The sequence below is a fragment of the Lytechinus pictus genome, chromosome 13 (genome assembly GCF_037042905.1).
Source record: "Lytechinus pictus isolate F3 Inbred chromosome 13, Lp3.0, whole genome shotgun sequence".
Lineage (NCBI taxonomy): Eukaryota > Metazoa > Echinodermata > Echinoidea > Temnopleuroida > Toxopneustidae > Lytechinus > Lytechinus pictus.
This window is the reverse complement of record NC_087257.1, coordinates 23094744-23117895: the sequence shown is the minus strand read 5'-3', so window position 1 is coordinate 23117895 and position 23152 is coordinate 23094744. Positions and strand designations below refer to the sequence as shown.

At 35.9% G+C, this 23152-nt stretch overlaps 1 protein-coding gene and 1 long non-coding RNA gene across 2 annotated transcripts; one reads left to right on the top strand and one right to left on the bottom strand.

Moving 5' to 3' along the window:
- The first annotated feature begins 2849 nt into the window (after positions 1 to 2849).
- On the top strand, positions 2850 to 7113 carry LOC135156357 (uncharacterized). The gene is made up of 2 exons (XR_010295482.1): positions 2850 to 3466; positions 4461 to 7113. It is a non-coding gene; the product is annotated as an uncharacterized LOC135156357 (long non-coding RNA).
- Positions 7114 to 9556: 2443 nt separating this feature from the next.
- Positions 9557 to 23152, bottom strand: LOC129257615 (uncharacterized). Its single transcript, XM_054895989.2, has 6 exons — positions 22770 to 23152; positions 20755 to 20865; positions 17309 to 17386; positions 16747 to 16824; positions 16384 to 16458; positions 9557 to 15554 (listed from the first exon to the last, which is right to left on the bottom strand). The coding sequence occupies exons 1-6, from the start codon at positions 23121 to 23123 to the stop codon at positions 13494 to 13496; spliced, it is 2757 nt and encodes a 918-aa protein (XP_054751964.1). The 5' UTR covers positions 23124 to 23152; the 3' UTR covers positions 9557 to 13493.

Below are 23152 nucleotides of genomic sequence, written 5' to 3'. Positions count from 1 at the left end.
TACATTTAAAAAAAAATCATAACTTTATGAAACATAATTTGCGCAGGAACTATGTCTCCATTGTTCCTGGTGCTCGCATTGTATGTTTAACAAGATATATAATCCTGTTGTACTAAAACCTCCCGTTTTCAAGTCAATATACACCAAATATATTTCCTCGCACTTCGAATTATTATTGTTTATGTAGTGACATATGCTTCTATTTCATGACTACTTAAAGTGATTGCCCCATTTTAAGGTCTTAATATAAACAATTTCCTGTCCGTGCTTACGTTCGCATTCGTGGATTGGTGAGATATGTCTGTTCTTCATGAATTCCCAAAATCAGTCGTTAAAATGTCCCTTTTTCTGATCTGAATATCAAAAAATTTTAGCTTGCGCTTCGCGCTCGCATCATTTGGTTAGTGAGATGCGTATATGATAATGACTACAAAAAGTGCTTCATGTGTCATTTACATGTAATTCTAACAAGATCAGCATGCGTTTGGCACTCGCATTAGATGACTATGGTGAGATATGTACTCTTAATGGATTCCTTAAAAAAATAGTCCTTATATCCCTGTTTTGGGTCAATGATATGCAAAAATTTCAGCTTGCGCTTCGCGCTCACATATTTTTGTTAGTGAAATACGTATGATCTTCGTGAATTCCTACAAACAAGCCTTAAAATGTCCCTCTTCAGGTCTGAATTTCCTAAATTTTCAGCTCGCGCTTCGCGCTCGCAATATTTGATTAGTGAGATGCGTATGTTAACCATGATTACAATGATTTAAAAAAGTGCTTCATGTGTTTAGATGTATATTAGTCTAACAAAATCAGCAAGAGATTGGCACTCACAATAGATGACTATGGTGAGATATGTATACTCTTAATGGATTCCTAAAATATAGTCCTTAAAATGTCCCTGTTTGGGGTCAATATATACAAAAATTTCAGCTCGCGCTTCGCGCTCGCATGGTTTGTTTAGCGAGACAGGTATGTATTATGATTACAAGAATTTGGTTATAATGTCCTTTTTAGGTCTGAATTTCAAAAAAATTCAGCTCGCGCTTCGCGCTCGCATGATGTGATCAGTGAGATACATATCCGTTTAATGACACTATCCTAAAAATGTCTCTATTATGTCAGTATACCTGGCAACTGAGCGCACTTCGCGCGCTCTTTAAGTGACTCAAAATTTTTGCTGGTGCCCCCCCAATGCCGTGACCCACGGTACGCCACTGTCTCCAGTGAATAAGAATGCCAGTTTCCATTTAGTCACGTAAAAAAAACCTATCCCACTTCCCACCTCTTTTTTTTTTCTATACGACTATAATTTCTGTATTAAAAAAAGGATCTTTTTAAAAATGATTGTCTTTATATTGCGAGAAGTTGACACTAAAATTTTAGTAATTTTAATAATAAAAAAATTGGCTATGCCGGACCCATAATACATTCAAAAAATATATGTAAAAAATAAGAATACATGAAATAATAAGTGTCGACCACGAAAATCGATAGGGGCACAGCCCCTCCCACACTCACCCTTTTGGTCGTACAGTCGTAAGTGAGTTCTGAAAGGACGGTGAAATTCGTGAATTTGAGAAAACTTGCATTATATAGGCTTATCTCTTTTTTAAGTTATTACATTTGCCTGGATGTTTCGCTATTCGTTGACACCTTTATCCGAGATATTATTTTTTGCATAATTATCGAAACCTATGCCTTAGTTGTATTTCCGAAATAAACTTATTCGATGTAGGCCTATAACGTGAAACGCTATGATTAATACCTAAACAGTATCTCACATCTTGTATATAATATCTTCCGAGTGATATCTAATAAAAAGTGCATCGTCTTGGCATTCGTAGGCCTATACATCTGTGATCTGCTTTAATTAGTCATTAGTATCTGACCATTAATGAAAGTGACTAACCCTTTCTGTTTATCCCTGAGAAATCGTAAAAGGAAGTTGTACATCTGTGTCAGGGGCGGTGCCATGGTATTTTTAGAAGGGCAAAACCGCATACATTCGTAATTCCGAAGCTTCGTTATTCCGAAGGTTCGTTGTTCCGAAGGTTCGTTGTTCCGAAGGTTCGTATTTCCGAAGGTTCGTAATTCCGAAGGTTCGTTAGTCCGAAAACTAAATGATTAACTAACCTTATTTCGTTTTCGGACTAACGAACCTTCGGAACAACGAACCTTATTTCGTTTTCGGATTAACGAACCTTCGGAACATCGAACCTTATTTCGTTTTCGGATTATCGAACCTTCGGAATAGCGAACCTTCGGAATAACGCCACAAATGTTCGGATTAACGAATCCTTTTACGTTTTCGGATTAACGAACATCGAGGTATAGGCAATTTACGTGTTTCGGAATTACGAACCTTCGGAATAAAGAACCTTCGGAATTACGAAGTGTAACCATTTTTAGAAGGGCAAGTCTATATACCTAAAGGTGACGTAAACCCAAAATATAATACCACATAGTATCATTGATAAGAACATGACAATCAAAATGATTCCAGTTATACCCAAATCCGATTTCCCAGTATCGAGTACCACCTCTTCAAAGTTGGGCTTTTTCAGGTTCGAAGTCTCTGAATGGAGGTCGCCATTGTTTCGGGGTTCGTTCAAATTCGTGACGTCATCGACGTACAACTGTCTCGGTAGCACTTTCAATGTGCATAGCTATACGGGTTGAAACCGCCACGATGTTTGCATAATATAGATACCTTTCTACCAAAAATAAATAAAATATAGATCTAATACTCTTAAAAATATTATAAATAAGGTATTTTAATTATTTTATGGTATAAAAACACAAATTGATGAGCTTTGATGAGTTTTTTTTACACATTTATTTACGATATTCAAATTGGCCAATTTGACAAAGCTTACCGCTAGCTAGCTAGCTAGCTAGCTGCAAACACCGCGTACGGAAGGCTGAACCGAGTTATCGTGTTGGAAGTTTTGACTGATTGACTATCGTGCTTTATTTCTGTTTATCTAACATTTTCATTATTTGTTACCTTTGATTTTAAATAAAACTAAACTTATCGCGGCAATCGCGGACGGTTTGTACTGAGTGAAATGGAAGGCCCGAGACCCTACGACTTCGAGCCGCAATACTCGGCCGAAGAAATTGCTCAACGAGCAGAGGAACGTCGGCGCACGGGTTGCAGCAGCGAGAGAGACAATAACGGAGCCGATGTTGAGCCACCGCCACCACCACCAGATAGACTGGACAACGATAACTGGTGCAGTTGTGGAAATTGTAGAGTGATGCCAACGCAAATAGAGTGCATATGTTGCCACGAGATAGGAAACTGCCGCCAATTTTTGTCTCCGTCTGTGAACTGTATTATAGATAATGAAGATTTTTCAAAAGTTTGCCTGGAGCGTGCGGTGCTGAGAACTGCGCTTGTTGCCCGCCTGGACAAGCGAGGTCACCGAGGCAATTTGCCAAGGATCCTTGAAAATGAGTAAGATAGCATAAAATTCTTATTGACATTTATGTCCAAAATCCAAATAGTTTGGTGCACAGGCCTACAGAGAAATCATTGCAACAATCAATTCAATCATTTGTGACTTTCATATACATGTACAGTACAGTAGAAATTGGGGGACGTCTGGATTAGCCAGGCGGCCTCTAACTGTTAGTGTTAGAGAGTAAAAATCATTTACTGACGTAAGATTACTCCCAATGAAGCCAGGTATTCCTATCCATTCACGTGCATGTAGGCCGCCAAAACCTGAAACTTTCTCCCCCGAGATTTCTACTTCTAAAAGATCTAATGTTAACGTTAGCCCTAAATCATGTAGGATGGGGGGTCGGGTGTCCGGACACTTTATATTTTTGAAGCCTTCTTTTTTGTCTTTGGATTACACTAAAAATATGAATTCAATAGTTGTAATCATCTTCTTGTTCTCTATAATATTTCCTGACATTTTGTACTAAAAATTGATAAAACTTCCCTTGGCCTTGTAAATTTTTCCAAATGACTTTCTAAAATTGATCGTCCGGACACACATCAACTGGGTATACATGGGATGCAACTTCATTTCCGACCTTTCTGCGCCATCGATTTTATTTTTAAACAAGAATTCATCAAAAAAATGAGAAAAATATGACAAGAGAGAAGAGACTTGCCCGATGGCGCAGAAATGTCGGAAATAAATGATTTTTACTCTCTAGAAGCCGCCTGGCTAGCCCGGATGGGGATTTGTCCAGTCCACCTGTAGTCACACCAGGTCAAAATTGAATACCGTAGGCGTAATCAAACAATCAAAATCACATTACACGCATGACCAACATGAAAGAAATATTACAAGGGCTGACTCACCAAGATGAAGTCTCTTAAGATCATGTGCTGTAGAAAATCAATGCACTTTAGAAATTTTTTTTTATTTTTACAAATGTTTAAATACTACAATTTGTTAATAATTTTTTCTATTTTGGACATCTTTCCCCACCAGATCCTACAGATACTCTGCATATCGTCTCTTCACCTATTGGATTCATGGTCTTCTGGGAAGGGGTGTGAGGAAGGTGATACCATCTTGCGCCGTCTTGAAAATTCATTCCATCTACCCAGCAGCGGACGGTGTTTATACAGGATTTAGTATTGGCGATGATGGTGAGCAGCAGATGGTACCAGAACATTTTGCAATATGAACCTTTTTGCTAGCCTACAGCATACAGTTATATGACCCTTCTTATATCCCAAATGAAACTCCTGCCTTCTTTTGCTCTCAGTTAATATGTGTACATTAAGACAATTTTGTGATAAGCTGTCATGGGATGAAGTTGGGAATCAAATGGGAGCTTTGAAAGTGATTTTTTTCTTCCCACTTTGTAATTCAGAAAATAGCATTAAAAACTGACAAACTAAAGCTTTTTGAAGAATAAAATCACATCATTGAACATAATGCTAGTATGTAGAACAAAACAAATGCTATATAAGTCTGAAAACATTTTGTAGCAACATTCTTTTAGCTCATGAGATTTCACTCTGATAATGAGTGCATGTTGAAAAGATTCAGTATGCAGTACACATGTACAGTATAATGTCCCATAATGTATGTCCATACATTATTTTCCTACTTTGCTGTATCAAATGCCTATTCATTTTATTGTAAATGTGTCTACATGTAATTGAAGTTTTCATATATATTTTTGTATACTGTATAATGAATTACATCAAAATAGTGATTTTACACCTTTCCAGGATTAAAAATGAAATTACATGTACATATAACTCTTGCATTCATTCTAAAATTTTAGGGTCAGACAGGAATATCTAGAGCTTTAGAGACAATGGCGGTTCATACATTGTACATGCAGAATTCACATCATGTACTACTGTACCATAATGTTTGAGCATGTGTCTAGTTTTTGTAATTTAAGAATACATGTACATGTTTTTAAAGTTTGAATCCATTGTCTGATTCGTAATACACAGAACATTAAATTCTGTAATATGAAAACATATTGTGTGAAAGAAATTACCTGGTACTTGCATGTAAGAACTTACGGTACACAGAACTTGACAGAAGGGCAAATTTACAGTTTGAATTTCCAAATTATAAGCTGGAGGATGCCCACGTTAGCTTTCTTATAATCTTTCATTTTAATTTGTTTTCTGTATTGCAGTACATGTAAGATTTACTTATGTTTGTTTTATGCATTACGTTTTTATATGACAAATTTGACAAAGAAGGTTTTGGCAACACAATGGGAGTAGGTCATTCATTGCATGCAGTTCAATGTTTATAAAAAAATTAAAAGGTTGTACATGTACATTGCATTATGAAAGATTATTGACTCTACATGTACCTGTAAGGTGTTCTCTCTGGATTTGTCTACATGTTGTACTTTTAACAACGGATACATTATATTGTTGAAGGCTGCATGTACATGTAAGTTTTTATTTTTTTAAAGGTCAAGAAAACTACCATAACTTGAGTGCAGAATAGCATTGTCTTGTTTCTACGAGAGAAAAAATTGTCAATTTACACATGACTGTCTGGAACCATATAAAAAAAGACATTGTGAAAATTATTTGTTTCACATTGGCTCCTGGCATACACATTTTAGTGAGAAAAATTATGTTTATAAAGCTTTTTGTTGTTGTTGTTGAATGCAAGGTCAATTGCTCCAGTTGGGAGGTTTTAAATGTTGCATGGCTGTTCACCTTTGTCAAAACCTTGATATACATATACATTTAAACCAGTATTCAGTGGTGACTGGTCATATTTGTTGCAAATCTTGCTCACCCCTCATATATGTTTATGTTAATAATTTTTTTTCTCCAAATTTTAATGCATCTTTAGGGAAATGGGTGGGTGGGTGGTCAGCCTTGCCTCAGTCATTCTATTTTGCAGATAAAATGACATGCAGTTCAGGCACTCTGTCCCTTCCTTTTTTTCTTTGAAGTAATTACATTTATTTTCGACATATTTCTCAGATGAGATATGATTATGCAGAAAAAATATATATGGTTGCACTGCCATTGTTATGACAAATACATGTACAGTTGGAATATATTAAAATAGGAATGAAATGTTGCATTTTGTAATAGATGTTGGTACACTAACTTGTATTACTTTGTAAAGCAATTTTAATTTAAATTGACACACTCGAGTTAGAATGTACATCATACATGCGACCTACATTATGCATGCATGTGTGTTTTGAAATGGATTTGCTGTAATGGCAACCTGTTATTACAATGCTTATGGTAAAAAATGAAGATCAAATTTCTTTTTTAATTTTGTAGTATCGTTTAGAAAATGCAGCACACACTAAGTACTGTATCATTAGTCTTTGAATGAAAAGGTGCACAACACACTTTTAGAATATATCGGACATTTAGTAACAGTCACTAAAACAGAGATAACTGCTTATTTTCCTTTTTTGTAAAGTGCTTGTGAACTGTTCCATACTCATGGGGCTAGGATTATCAATCACCAATTTATTTTCAGTTGTTTCTGTACATGTAAATAAATGCCATTTTAATTTGTTTTACATGTATATTAAAATCATTATTGTAGAAAAAAGTTACAATTTCTATCATATATGTGTGTCATTTTATGTTAATAAAATTTGAAAAATACTTGACTCAAAACATATTTGACTCAAAACATATTGATGTGCATTATGTAGACTGTTGGGTAACAATCATACCTGTGTGAGAAAGAGGACGTAGTCTTGTGTACATGGATATGAAGAATTTTATTCCATTAGGAGCTAAATCCACTTTTGGAGCTATTCTGTAAATCAAGGATTTTTAATTCACCATTTTCCCTGATCCACTGCTATTTTATTTTGATATATGAAGAGCTCACTTGCAAAAGGGATTAGGTCCATTTTTCATCAAATTTGATTTTTTTTTCTCAATGTATAGATTTTTAGTAGCTCTATAAGATGATACCAAAGAAAAGTTGAAATTCCCATTAAAAAGTGATATAAAATGGCAACGAAAAATCACTTTTTTTTCAAAAGGGGTTAGGTCCATTTCAGTTTAGTTGCAAAAGGGGTTAGGACCACACAGAATTTTTTTGGAAAAGAATAGTTTACAAAAATATCAAGACAGGTGGATTTCTTTATACCCCATTTTATTTTCTCATGGTAGGGTATCATGAAAATTTAGTTTCGCATAAGAATATTGCAATATGGGAGAATTAAAAAAATAATTTTCTTGGCGTGGACCTATCCCCTTTTGCAAACTGATGAGCTCTAAAGCTTTTTGACAAATGAGCTGTAAAGAGCTCATTTGTCAAAAAGGGTTAGGTCCATTGTTCATAAATTTTTATTGTTTTCTGTCTCAAATCCTCTAAATTTTAGTCGTTCTGATGAAAACAACAAAAATTTGAAATTCACATAAAAACGTGAATAAAAGTGGCAAAGAAAAATCACCTATTTAATCAAAATAGATTGGATTCATTTCAGTTTAGTTGCAAAAGGGGTTAGGTCCACAATGATAATTTTTAAAAGAATATATAGAAAAAATTGAAGATGGGTAGATTTTTTTATACCCAATTTTATGTTCACATGATAGAGTAGTACATCATGACAATTTAGTTTCTCAGAGTATTGCAGTGAGAATAAAAAATATGGTTTTTCTTGGAATGGAAAAAGTGGACCTAACCCCTTTGCAACTAAACTCTTCATATATATACAGTATTTATATATACGATAGTGCTGTCATCTCAAATGAATTAAATCATGTTTGAAAAAATATAGCATTCAATATCTATTAATAATAAAAGAAAATCATGCATTTAGCTCCTTTTGGAATGGTTGAATGCCCATTTTTGTCCATTTCAACATTGGAAATTTAACAAGCAACACGTAATCAGAGTACATTTTACATCATTTTGGATGTTTATCCATTTATAATTTTAAAAAGAAAAAAAACCTTTTCTACAGACAGCTACCTTTTGATCTTTTATTCCAAAAGCAGCTAAATAAAAAAATATGAGAATTGTAAAATTCTGTAATTTTCAACAAAATATGCACTGATGGTGTGCACTTGTATCCACATCATGTACCTAAAAATTAAAATGCATGACTATATGAAAAGTAATTGACCTGGTAAAGGATTAAGCTCCTTATGGAACAAAACTGTTTTGGATTTAGCTCTTTTTGGAACAAAACATTTTACCAAAAAATTTTACCAACCTTCCCACTCTTTGGGTAAAATTTTTTACCCAAGACCAATTTTGGTCAAAAGTGCATTTAGCCCCTTTTGGAATCAAGCTCTTCATATGTATTTCAACATACATGGACACGTGTAAACTGATAACACGAACATTTGAGTAAGCAGGTCACAGGGTAAGCCCTTGTAAGCATTTTTTTTTTCCAATGGTGCAGTTCGAAAGTAAATCCACCCCAACATCAAGTTGATCCCAACATATACAAGTCGCATATAAATATATATAAAATTGAAGGTAATTAAAACATATACATTAAGGGTGTGACATTGAGAACCTTTTTCGCAGTCTCTTGATGCCAATTTTTTTATGACTATGTCATTTTATAACTGCTCTCCAAAACTGCTGTACATGTACAATGTCATCATAATTTGGAAATATCTTTCTTGTGTACATGTATTTTGCAAGACTTTCAGGACCTTCTTCATGTAGCCCCTTTGTTCCAAATAGAATGAATAAACTTGATGTTGGGTGGAATTGACCTTTTATTTCAACTTGTACACATTTCCATATTACCATAACAAGATGAGCTCAACTTCGCCAGTTTACATCTCTCTCCCTCACTCTCACCTTCTCTCGCTCACTCTGCTCTTCTCCCTTTTACATCTTCAGCTATTTTTGGCCCTCTCTCCTTGAGTACTGATCAAAAAGTTTGGTGCTTGAATTTTTTTGTCAACATAACTATTAGCAGCAATAATTAATCATTAATGTCTATAATTTTTTTATTACTGTTATAATTTTCATTGCTTTTTAACATGCTTCAGGTTATATTTCTATGCACTATTCCTCACTAAAATGTGATAATGAATGTAAACCATCACCAGAAAAAAGGACAAACAAGGCAGAACACATAGCAATACTATGAAAAAAACTTTTACTTTGTAAAATTCACAAACAGTGCAGTAATTATATTAACTGGGGGAAACCCATCAAAACCACAAAAAGACAGAATATACATGCACATACTCCTCAATCACCATCCTTTAATCTTACAGAATACATGTTCCAGCTAAATTTACCCCCCCCCCTCCCAGATACAATTCATTCTTTATAGGGAGAAGGAAAAGTGGCAGTCACTCATCAGTAAAGGGGGAAAAACTAAACTGCATGAGAAACACAATGTTTTAAAACAAAATTTGAGATTGGGAATGTTGAAGTAGCCGGAAATGATTCATTGAGAAAATTAGTTACTCCCTTACATGTTCAACAGTAATTTACATATAAAACAAGAAAATGCAGAGAAACAGTTAAATGAGAATTCAAGCAAACCCTGACAGGTTCATTATAGAGTGTTACAAATTCTAAAAAGTTGTAGTAATTATGCATACAACTACATGGAAAATTAGGAGCAAAGAATTTTTTAAGTACACATGATCTAAGTTCAACTTCCCACAAGTTGGACTGGGCATGATGCCTTCTATCATTCAATCACTGGCCATAAGGAAAGGCATTGGTGACAATCTGTAAAACTAAACATTACAGGCACAATAACTAAATGGGGGAGCTGTCCCAACTAAAATTTACAATTCACATATCTACTAAAAAGAACATTTTAGTACAGATTTATTCATCACTTCTTGTCAAACTAATTTTACCATAGCAAAAAATGTAATTTCATCAAAACAAAGTAAATGTATAAAAAACAGAATATTTCCAATAAAAAACACATAAGTATGACAAATTTTGTCCTCTCATGGAAAAAGGGCACATCATATCATCTCTAGTCAACATAGATTACATACATAACCAAGAGTAATATGAGTTCACTCTTCTGTGTACCTTGAGGCTGACAACAGAAATACTAATACCATTATATATATTAAAAAATAATCTTCTGAATGTATGTACAAATTAAACAGGCGGTTCTTACTCGGAGGCAAAGTTGCCTAGTCAGATGGAGCAACAATTTCAAGAAAAAAGATTTGCAAATCAATAAGGAAAATGTGTGAAAACCGAGTAACAGCAAGCTGAAATAAGTTTGTAAACGAACGTGTGGCCAGGTGTTGTAATATAACAGAGAGATGGGGAAAGGCCTGACAGAAAAACAGACAGTTGTTTTGCAAATTATTGAGCAATTTCCGTAGGAATCATTATAATACAAAGTATCAAATTCTACATTTAAAAACAGTTTATATTCTAATAGATTCTGTTAGAATCACATGAGTGACAATTGCCAATCTCATGTTGTGTATTCTCTAAGGTGCACTTTTTGAGAATATCATTCACAGAAAGATAACGCTTCGATTTGGCAGTCTCAGACCAAAATGTAGTCACACAAGTGTGTGGTGTGACTGATTTTTTTTTTTAACACACTAAACTATTTTCTGTCAAACTTTACATTCATGTAACACTTTTCACTACCAAGTTCAAGTGCACTGTAATCGATTGAACACATGTTGAAATTACACGTAACTTGTGACAAACTTTATTTTCCATAAGTAAACTTAGGTAAAAACCATTTTGACATGCAATGAAGAGATATATGTAACTACATGTAAATGCTGCACAGCTACATGTATGTGGGAGTCCAACCTCACAAACATTACAATCAGGGTTCACAGCTTTTCGATAAAACAAATTCCCTGATTATACCCATTCCCAGGTTTGCATGTTTTCTATGTCGTTGCCGTGAAATACATGTACATGTATTTCTGTATAAAAACAATAATGTACGATTCAGTTGGTACTATTACACAGGCATGTTATGGCCTCCTTTCTCCCCATACAGCCATCATTTTCTCACCTTATACAGCAAGAGGTTGATATGTTGATATATAACAGAGTCGGACTGACTACCATGATTTCGACTTTTGGGCTGATCAAAATTCCTATTTTTCCCTCGTTTGAGGCATATTCCCTGATTTGAGGTACATGTACTTTCGACTTTTGGGTCTGATCAAATTCCCTGATTTTTTCCAAATGGAAAAAAATAAAAATAAAATCCCTGATGGGCTGGGAACTCTGACAATTGTAGTAGTGTACCCTAATGTGCCTGCGCATATTAGATGGAATACAATAACTGCATTGCCAACTCCCACAGATGTAAAAGAACATGTAGGATGCTACTTGCATGTAGGATCAAAATAAAGACAAATTACAAAAAAATGGGCCCTTCTTTTGTAAGAGAGTGTTCCTACTTTCGTCTGAAAATTGGTATCCATTCATAGCCAGTTGTAAGACTTTGGGATTTTGAGGTCCTTTTTACATAGAAACTAATAAAATATGAATATAAATTACATCACTAATTCAATTAACAACCTACAATTATCAGAGTATAAACTGCATCAATAAAATCTTTCGGCAGTGTTATTTCTGTGATTCTGGCATCTGAACATCAAAAATTTACTTCCTGATACAGTAGATCAACACCAGGAGTGAATGGGAACACAAAATAACTGAAAATACAATAATGTATATTTCCTGTCTCAAAAATATCTCAAATACTTTGTCCATAACACATATGACTTTCATGTCTAATAATGTATTGGATCTTCAATCCCACAATGTATGACTTGTTGACACTTACAACAACCTGTTGGCTACATCAGTGAAATTTTTACACATGAGGCCCATTTACGTAAATGAATTTGCATAGGTAACTATCCAGCAACTACGTTGGATGCATCTCCTTCGTGAACTTTTATGCTTAACATTTAAAGAGAAAATACTGCATGTGTTCGTAAGGAGTCCCTCACCATAAGTTATGTAACCGTAGTGACCTCTCATCCAATATGAAGCGCGTCACCTTTCTGCAAGGTAAAGTAACGCTTGTTCTCGTCTTGAATTCATATACATGACATCAATGAATAGAAATCATATACTTTTTAGAGTCAATTCTGGAAGTAATGTGATAAAATCAAGTATTATAAATCTGTACCTCATCAGTATCTTTCTGCAAGTGAAACATAAATGGTCCACATATAAATTTCAATAACTGTAGTATTCATATAAATGACATTGAAGAGACCATGTTTGTGGTTGGGGGTCAATCACCAGAAGTTACATGGTGACCTCTCATCCAACCTGAAGCTAATTAACATCTTCCTAAGAGGTGAAGCTAGTCGTTGCACGAGAGTCAATTTCAGCACGAGGAGAACAAGGTACTGGCTGGGGGTCAATCACCAGAAGTTACATGGTGACCTCTCATCCAACCTGAAGCTAACATCTTCCTAAGAGGTGAAGCTAGTCGTTGCACGAGAGTCAATTTCAGCACGAGGAGAACAAGGTACTGGCTGGGGGTCAATCACCAGAAGTTACATGGTGACCTCTCATCCAACCTGAAGCTAACATCTTCCTAAGAGGTGAAGCTAGTCGTTGCACGAGAGTCAATTTCAGCACGAGGAGAACAAGGTACTGGCTGGGGGTCAATCACCAGAAGTTACATGGTGACCTCTCATCCAACCTGAAGCTAACAACTTCCTAAGAGGTGAAGCTAGTCGTTGCACGAGAGTCAATTTCAGCACGAGGAGAACAAGGTACTGGCTGGGGGTCAATCACCAGAAGTTACATGGTGACCTCTCATCCAACCTGTAGCTAACATCTTCCTAAGAGGTGAACCTAGTCGTTGCACGAGAGTCAATTTCAGCACGAGGAGAACAAGGTACTGGCTGGGGGTCAATCACCAGAAGTTACATGGTGACCTCTCATCCAACCTGTAGTTAACTTCTTCCTAAGAGGTGAACCTAGTCGTTGCACGAGAGTCAATTTCAGCACGAGGAGGACGAGGTACTGGCTGGGGGTCAATCACCAGAAGTTACATGGTGACCTCTCATCCAACCTGTAGTTAACTTCTTCCTAAGAGGTGAACCTAGTCGTTGCACGAGAGTCAATTTCAGCACGAGGAGGACGAGGTACTGGCGCAATGTTCTCTGGAAGATGTGGAATGATGGGATCTTCTGGTAGAAATTCGCCCATTTTCACCTCAAGCACTGCAACCATAACTTCCCAGAGGTAAGTGTAGTCCTTGTCTTCTGGGACCTTCTTCCGGATCCACTCCTTAGTGTGTTTGGAGAACACATACCGATATCTCGGGCTACCCTTTGGTGCTGTACCTCTCCTTGGGCACTTGACAGTGGCTTGTTTGGTTTCCACGTTGTGGTTGTGATCCAGAACAGCAAGCTGGGCACGCCCAAGCATTGCTGGATACTTGAAGTGGAGACGCTTGGGAGCATATTTGAGATACAGGTTGTGGTAAGCCTCTATGGACCCTGTATGGCAAGCCTGGGTTAGGTGTCTCATGTCCTTGACCAACCTGGTGTCGAATAAGACTTCCTGGAGAGCTGTGTGCGCCTTGGATCCTGGAACAAACCATTTTCTTGCCTCGATCTCCTCTTCGGTGAATTCTCTATGTGCGCAGTTATGATACTGGTCACAAGAATTCCATTGATGTATATTACATATGTGATGGGTGATCGACTGGATCATTTCAATGATCAAATCCGGATCTCCTCTACAATGTTGAGCAGCCCACCAGATATGATTGTTTATGGCCTGGGTCCACTGACAAAGCTCACTACATTCTTTCTGCTTGGACTTTGTTATTAGCCGCTTTCCTATGGATTTGGTGAGATGCCAGACATCAAATTGGTGGATGATGTACGGGTAAAGTTCCCTGAGCATCTTACGGATTCCCGTATGCCTGTCGGTTGCTACTGTCGCAACGTTGATGCCGTCCTGTAATATCTTCTCTAATGTCCGCTGACAACCGATCTTCTCCATGGCAACAGAGCTTGATGCCTCAGTCACCTGGACAACGGACATGTCCAGGATTTTGTTGGACTTCATGTCGATAAATGTATATGTACAGTATTTGGCGTTGTATCCGGGACTGTCACACCTCCCATCTCCGCACAAGACTACCTGGTCATTTCTACACTTTACTTCCCTTTTTACAGAAGAGATGTTTTCTTCGTAAAAGTGATTTATGGTGGGGAGGAGGGCTGCATTTTGGATGGAGTTGAAGGTGGTGTGGGATAGGAATTGGAGGTTGAGAAGTTCCGCAAAGAATCGCAACTGTTCATAAGTCTTGCCACTGAGAAGTATTGCAGACGCTGTCAGAAGGTTGCCAACTGGTTGTTTCCCAATCTTCGGTTGTGAAGACCATTTGAACACGTTTCCACAAAAGCATGTGAGGTCTGCTACAAGCATTGTGCCCACACAGTACTTCTTTATCTCGCATATCTGTCCAGAACCACACTTAGCACACTTCTGTGAATATAACAAAGTGTCAAGACATTCCTCAAACACTAGAAACTTCTTTTCCTTCACATAGCGAAGCTGTGGTGGCTCATCTTCTGGTTCTGAGCTGGAGGATTCCTCATCAGAAGGTAGGTAAGAAGGGTCACTTGATGTGCCGGTGTTGTAAAGGGAAGTTGAACTAGAAGAACTATCTTGCGACGATGTTAGTTCATCAGAAGATGATTCATCTGACATCGAAGAATTCTTGGGAGACAAAAGAGGTGTCAATATTTCACTGGGCTGAACGTGCAATTCTGATTCTGGTGAAGGTCTAGGTGATATTGATACCGATTCTTGAGAGGTAGTTACGGTCATGCTGGGTAATGGTGGTCCAGGTGCAGTGGGTGGGGAGCCAGATGGTGATTGGCTTGGTGGTGGAGGTGGAGGCATAGCCATCGATGGCTCGGTCAAAGGTGATGACCCTTGAGTCTTGCTGTTGAGTTTACTTTTTGCACAACATGGCCACACAACTGGCAACTGTGTTTGTGGGTAATTATGGTCAATGTTGATAGCATCAAAGTCTGGAGGCCACTGTGTGCTCTCCTCCCTCAGTCCATTGTCATCAATGTCTTCAAGGCATGTCTGTGTGCTTGAGTCTGAAGATTGGAAGGTTCTTTCCTGAAAAGAAAATGGAATCATAGATTAGTTCCCTAAACTTGTAAACTAATAATCAAGATAACAATAGCACAAACTCTGAACGTACTATTTACAATGATGTTGATAATTAAAAGTTATTAAAAATAGCTGCCAATATTAGTAATAGTAGCAGCAGCAATGCTAATACTTCTATCACTAATATTATACTAACAATTATAATTATTGATGTTATCATACAAAAATAAAGTAACAAAAACATATAGCAATTACTAAGATAGATATATTCTTTTATTGAATCAACAAAATTTAGAGGTAAAATTTTAGAAAAATTGCCCACAGTTCCACCATTCAGATCATTTTAATGCGGGAGGAAACTTGTGCACACGTACAAGTATAATGAATGCCAGAAATTCTCTTTATTCAATTTATTTCAATCATGTCTTCATAGATAATTAAATTTGATATAAATATTCAAATCATGATGTTGCATTCCCAACAAACTCACAATTTGCTCAGCTCTTTTGACAGAAAACCAAGGATGTTCATTAAATGTGTGGTTAATCACTATCCAAGTGTACTTCAGCACATTGATGAAATCCAAGTGCTCTTTTGGACAGAGAATGTCTTACTATAATAACTAAATTCTATGCTCTCTGAAAACAAATTGTATGAAAATATTACCCCAGAATGTAACTTTTGAAAATGAATCCAATTAAGACACATTCATGTAAGAATTCCAATTTGAAATATGATTCCACATGGAAATTACTGAAGAAAATTAGTTTATTTTCCCTTGTGATTCCATCAAACATTTTATTAGTCAACATAATTAAAATTAAGGGAATATTACCTTATCGGAGCACATCTTCTTTTTAGATCCTCGTCTGCGCTTCTTACGAGGCCGAGATTGTAGCGAAAGGTGGTCCTGTAAGGATTACAATAAAGTACATGTTAGATCATTCAATTATAAAATTGATTTTGACAAGCTACACTGCAAAGTGTCACATTTCTAATATGAAGCTGGTTAATAACAGATAAGCTTTAGTACAGGAGCATCTTTCTGGTACCCAACCGATTCTCCCTTACGACAATAATAATTTGGTAATAAAGTATTCAATGTTCTAACCTCACCTCAGAAGACCCCCTCCCCCCTTCTTTGAATTAGTCCACTTTATATTAATTCAAGAGCGTGTACACTGATAAGAAGTTTTACCTTTATAGGGAATGAAGGAGTGAGTTCTTCATCGCTAGTAAGTTCACGCTTGCTACGGGCTGGATAAGATTGTGTTGGCTGTAGTATTTAAAATGTGGAAAAAAATATGAATAAACAATGAACTGTGAAAGTGATAGGCTACTAATAATAGTAATGGTGCAATGCAAAAAAAAACAATTTTGTATATGCTACAACAACAAAGAAATATGATACATGATACAGACAACTGTAACATGATATCATGACACATTTTTTTACCTTTCTCATCACATATCTCAAATAACTGAAATTTCCATTGAACTAGGAATTGAATGTGGCAAAAATATGAATAAACAATGAACTGTGAAAGTGATAAAGCTCCTAATAATAGTAATGGTGCAATGCAAAAAAAACCCATCTTTTATATGCTACAACAACAAAGAAATATAATACAGACAACTGTAACATGATATCATGACACAATTTTTACCTTTCTCATTACAATTCTCAAATAACTGAAATTTCCATTGAACTAGGAATTTAGTGTACATACACTGCTTATTGTTTTTTTTTAAAGACAAACCTTTGATAGGGATGAAGGAATGTGCAGTTTTTCAGCAGACTCTCGAAGCTCGTCATTAGTTGGATGAGAATTGGTTGACTGTATAGAACAACAAAGAGAATAAAGAATGTCAATAAAATCATTGTATTTCACTGGAATCACACATGGAAAAAAAAGCATCTTCATGTACTTATGCATCCCTGTTGTCGTGTGAAACAACAATTAATTCATCCCTGAACACGTGCAATTAACATTGTTTAATACTTTATGGTTCAATGAAGTTGGTCCTTATTGTCAAATCTTTAAAAAATGAAATATTGTATAATTCAAACAATAAAAAAACAAACGAAATAGTGAGGAGCATCATCGACTCTCATTTGCATGTCACTGTTGTTGTAAGTTGTGCTTACATGTATCACTGTGTTGTGAAAAATAAGCGAAACTTAAAAATGTCATAACTTTCTTATTTCACATCCAATTTTGATGAAATTTTCAGCATCATGTTTGTTTGATTATTCTCTATTCAAATCGTCATTTTCTGGGATGGACTTGACCTTTAAATGCTGTTCAAACAACCATTACAGGCATGAACTTTCATCTATTGTGACAACCGTTTTAACAGAAGTTAAAGGGCAAGTTCACCCTGAAGACAAGTTAGTTCTACATATAGCAGAATAATAAAAAATATTGAAGGTTTGAGGAAAATCTATTCAAAGATTTCGTTAATTGAAGTTTTTGGTTTCTGACATAAACAAGAAGCTGCCCTATGTGTTACGTAATATAAAATGCATTTATTTAATTTTTTTACTGGCTCTTGAAGATTTATGTTCGTTTCCTTTCATGATCAGTGTGAAGTGATATGTCTATTGATACACAAATTGTGCAGTAAAAATCATTTTCAATATTCTGAGAAAATGACATTTCATTGATTATTTACCATTTGCGAGGTAAGAATCCTGTTTGCACATGACGTCACAATTCAAACAAATAAAATTTAATAACTTTTTTATCCTTTGATGGATTTGTCTCACACTTTCAGCAATATTTTTTATCACATTTCTGCTATTTTTACAATAAATTTTCTGTCATGGTTAACTTCCCCTTGAAACAAAAAGAGCTCCCCACAAAAGTTGATGAAATTTCACACTTTTACATCCAAAAAATGATTATCATAGTTCATTCTATCATTCCCTTCTTTCTTGACTCTGTACTTTGAGATGAGGTCACTCAAGATAAACATGGAAGTCTACATGTGGGACCACAAAAAAATTGGGCTGTACAAACTATAAGATTCTTATTTAATAGACCTTAAGTCCTACACTTACATTTTATTCCAAAGGGGCAATTCCAAGCAAAAGTGGACATTTCCCAAGAAATTTAATTGGCTCTATTTCAAATATGGATCAATTTTTTTCTAATCAAAGTCATTTTTTCTTATGCATCTCCTTATAAGAAAATCTAATCCATACAAACAATTCTACACATGGGACTACATGTATTGTTTTGTACATGAATTTCTATTTACGAGAAAACTATTGCTTGTTTGCTAAAATGTTCCTTTGGATAATCTGAAGATCATCATTTTACATCATATCAAGAGAAAAATTTTAAAGTATAAGTTTATTTCACGTTGCCTTTGTGTGAATATTTCGGATGTCACTCCGTAACTGGGTATGCGTTTATGTTTTACATGAAAAATACCGTCCACAAATTTGTTGATGTAATGCAGCATATTAAAGCTAGAACAACATATAATCCAATCAATAACTCAAAATTGTGATAGCCATTTAAAGTTCAAAGAATTTGACCAATATGTTTTCTCTTCAAATATGCAATGTCAATTTTACATCACAATGTAACCATGTTCATGAATATTCATATCTCATTAAATCAGGGGATCAAAATAACAAATGTTATTATTTTGAAAAGTGGGTTTCAGCAACTAATGTCAGGTAACATTTCTTTGCAAATAATTGTTTGTACATGTATAAGCTAAAATTTGTTTCTGAATGTCACTCATTTACCTTGGAGCTGTCCAAAGAATAAGCCAAATGTAAGTCCTTGAATCATTAACATTGAATCCATTTATGCATTTGGGCTCATTTTCTCCACTTGAAAAAAAGCACCACTCCAATATCAAGTTTTCCTTTACCCATAATGCACTACCAATCTATCTTGAAGGTGATATTGATAGGATTTTTATTTTTCAAGTCCAGAAAATGAGCAACACATGGTACGTGTACATGTACATGTAGTTCATCTCTTTCAGAGTTGAGAAAGAAGGGAATATTTTTCATTTTGTAGATTGTTTCCAACTACACAAAACTAAAGTCAGGGAAAATAGGAAAATTACTGGCTGTATCCTGGATTAACGATATTAAATGCGACATTTCAGCAATTTTGGGGGAAGGTTTTTATCTGAACCCCACCAGTTTAAATAACATATATAGCGTTAAATGTATTTTAAAAAAATAAACGTAACAACTTAAGTTTACATAGGGAGAATATTACGGCAAAGCAGGACTGCAAATGATTTATCTTCAGATGTCCTGACAAAATCAAAATATGACATATATCAGCTAAATAAACATTTGTCTGCAGTCCCATAAATTGGACATACGTTTCTGTGTGCAGTGCATATGACTCACTTATTACAATGTACATGTACATGTAATTTCTCTGACAATTTAGTGATTCCACAATCCTTGGGTGCATTATAATAAATATATTAAAGCAAAATGTATTTTTCCTATATCTACATGTACTTTTACATGTACATGGGTAAACAAACCTCATTTCACACGAGAAAAAACAATGAAATACATCATGTAGTGACTAACATCATGCATGTAATTTGCACAGCTTCCACCACCTCTAACGACCCTTGTTTTATTTTACCAATTTCATACATCTCCATTTAGCACAAACAATCAAGAATTTTTGAGAAAAAAATTCTGTAGAATTCTTTTTTAAATTCATTGCTAATTAAAATTATTCAATAATTGAAATGAATTGTGAAGAGTGTTAGATGTATATACTACCCACTTCAAGCTTTAAAATGAAACCAAAATAAAGCCTCTAGCCCCCGGTATACCAGTTATGTTTAAAATATGAAATGTGACTTTCACAGACTCGCATGTACCCCACCCCCTTAACCAATCTCGCCATGTCTTGCTCTATCAATCACAGTGTCATGAATTTATGTGCTATTGCGCTAGTTTTTCAAAAATGACAGGGTATACATTTTATTTCTAGCTTTAAAATGATACCAATTTTATGACAAGATCTCTATGTTCAACTGACATATTCTAAAACCCCATGAACATTGAAAAAAAGTGCAACGAAACCACCATTATGTGGGGCAACTTCAAGACTCATGGGCATTATACATGGAAGTTAAAAGATAGGGGCAAAAGGTACATATAACTCCCCATATTTTTTTCCAATGAAATGTGTAATATTCTTACCGGTGCAGGAGATGCAAAAGCAGAGGTGCATGTACGTGTAGATTGGATGTTACTCGGAAAAGTTTGTTCATCATTTCCACTGGTTGGTGCTGACAAGACTGTTTGGATATACTGAAACATAAAATTATAGATTATTGGTATTATGATATATCCAAGTTACCCTATCGTATGTTATCAATTTGTAAGGTATCATACATCAGAAAACTTGATGGCCTACCTCCCCCCGATGCCTTTTTGAAGGACAATTTATAGATACAAATTATTATTTTTAATACGTGATTATAAAAAATTAGTATTATTACTGTATACTAATTATTTATAATCATGTATTAAATGTTAGTATTTGTGAAATAATAATTTTTATCTATAAATTGTTCTTCAAAACAGCATCGCTAATCGGATGTACCTCATAACGAAGCGGTTCAAGGGTCACGCTGTATTGTATTTGCTTTGTTGACAAATGGATTGAGGGATCTCCAGGCGATCGGTCTGTTATAAAGAAACGTCTTATTTTTATATATAGTGAATTTTTTTTATTCCTTTATACGCATTAGGCGCATGAAGGTTCATAAATAAAATTCACCCCTACGAACCGATTTAACCCTCTAACTATGGATTTCCTAGGGAAATCCATCTTTGTACATGTGTCTCATGGCCGGTGGTTCAAAGCTCTATGTCTGAAGAAGTTTATGTCAAAATATTAAGAAATATCAGACATGGAGTCCTCAAGGCTAGTTTGAAGTTAGTTGATCTGTTAAAGGATTGTTGAATTACAAGTTATCAAAAAATTGAAACGGGGCAGACGTGGACTGCGGGGCGGACCATTAAAAGACCCGAACACATTAGCTCTCGCATTAAGTACAGTGAACATAAACATTACGGCCAGGGGTTTTGTGTGTGTGTACCGGGTAATCAAAATCCCATTTACAGTTTGTGGCCTCCCCCTCTCTCTCAAAAAATATAAAATTACAACATAGAAAAAAAAAAGCAAAACAAATTACATGTACCTGAATACTGTAAAGAATTTGTAATGTAATTCTTCAACAAGACAGTATGCTTAAAATGCCTGTACTGATTTAATATGAAATCCAATAACATCAGGAATTACATGTAAATGCAATCTAAAATTAGGAGGACCTTACTACTGCAAAAATAAAACCATGCTAAGATATCACACTTATTTATTAACATGGACATGGAGGAGATAATATTATTAAAATAATACAACAAAAACAACTTCAGTTCTTAGTTTTCACTAATATAAATCTAGGCCCGTTGGCATTAGTGCAACTAACCTTGCATTAGTGCGAGTACTATACATGTACATGTAATTGTGTATGATGTAGGCCTATAGTATAAATGTTATAAAGGCTACGCTGGCCTCGCAAATTTCTTCAAAATCTGTACCAGTATCTTGCCATTGCATTGGTACCGGTATGAAAATTAACAAAAACAGTCAAAATTATTCACATTTACTTTTTTAGAATAGAGTCTTGTCTAATTCTGCCGGTAGGCAGCTCTCTCTCTCTCTTACTTAGACTTAGAATGATCCCTCCACTGTTTTGGAGCTTTTAAATTTAAGATACAAAACGAGACCAAGATACAAAGCCAAGCCTAAGATTCTAAGTTACAAAGCGCCAGCCTACCCTGTCCCTAACTAGGCATGACTGACTGACTGAGGCCTGTTTCTCAACACCGTTTTACATGTAAGTCTTACTTCTTGACTAAATAATCGGGGATACGATGTAGTGAGCAACTTGTCCCCGCAGGGCACAGCCTCAGCTCGGGACGGGTGCATGTGCACTGTGCAGCTGCAGCAATATGTCGGCGAGGATGCCGAGGCTTTCCCTCACCCTCCCCATGGCACGGCCATGGTAGCGCGGTAGACCTGCCGAGGCCGAGTATTGTATACCGACGCGACTGACTGACGTTGCTTGAGACGATCGTCGTGCCACCTCAGTGCAGTGCAAAGATACATACAAGCGACAAAACAGGAAAAAAATCATTATACTTACTTTTTGAGCTTCTATCCTTGCCAATCTCTTCTCCGTACTTTCCCGGACTTTCGGCTGGGGGGCATGATGGAGGAAAATTGAAGGGACAGCATCCAATTTCAGTCGTTTTGGGGTAGCTTTCCCAGGCAACTCTATCACGTTCTTCTCAAAGCAGTCCTCGGTAAAGTGCTCGCTACAAACAACATCAATTCTCGTGATTTTGTAGGAAGGCTTGTTGTATTTCTCTACCTTTAGTGCAGCCACCCATTTTTTAGAGATTTCTGGCCTCTTCTCCGGATCGGGAATGCGGTAAAAGCTGCATTTTGCGCCCTTTCCTGACCGATTTCGGCAGCCAAACGCCTGGCAGTAAACCATCCTGATCAGCTTAGTCCCATGTGTTATCC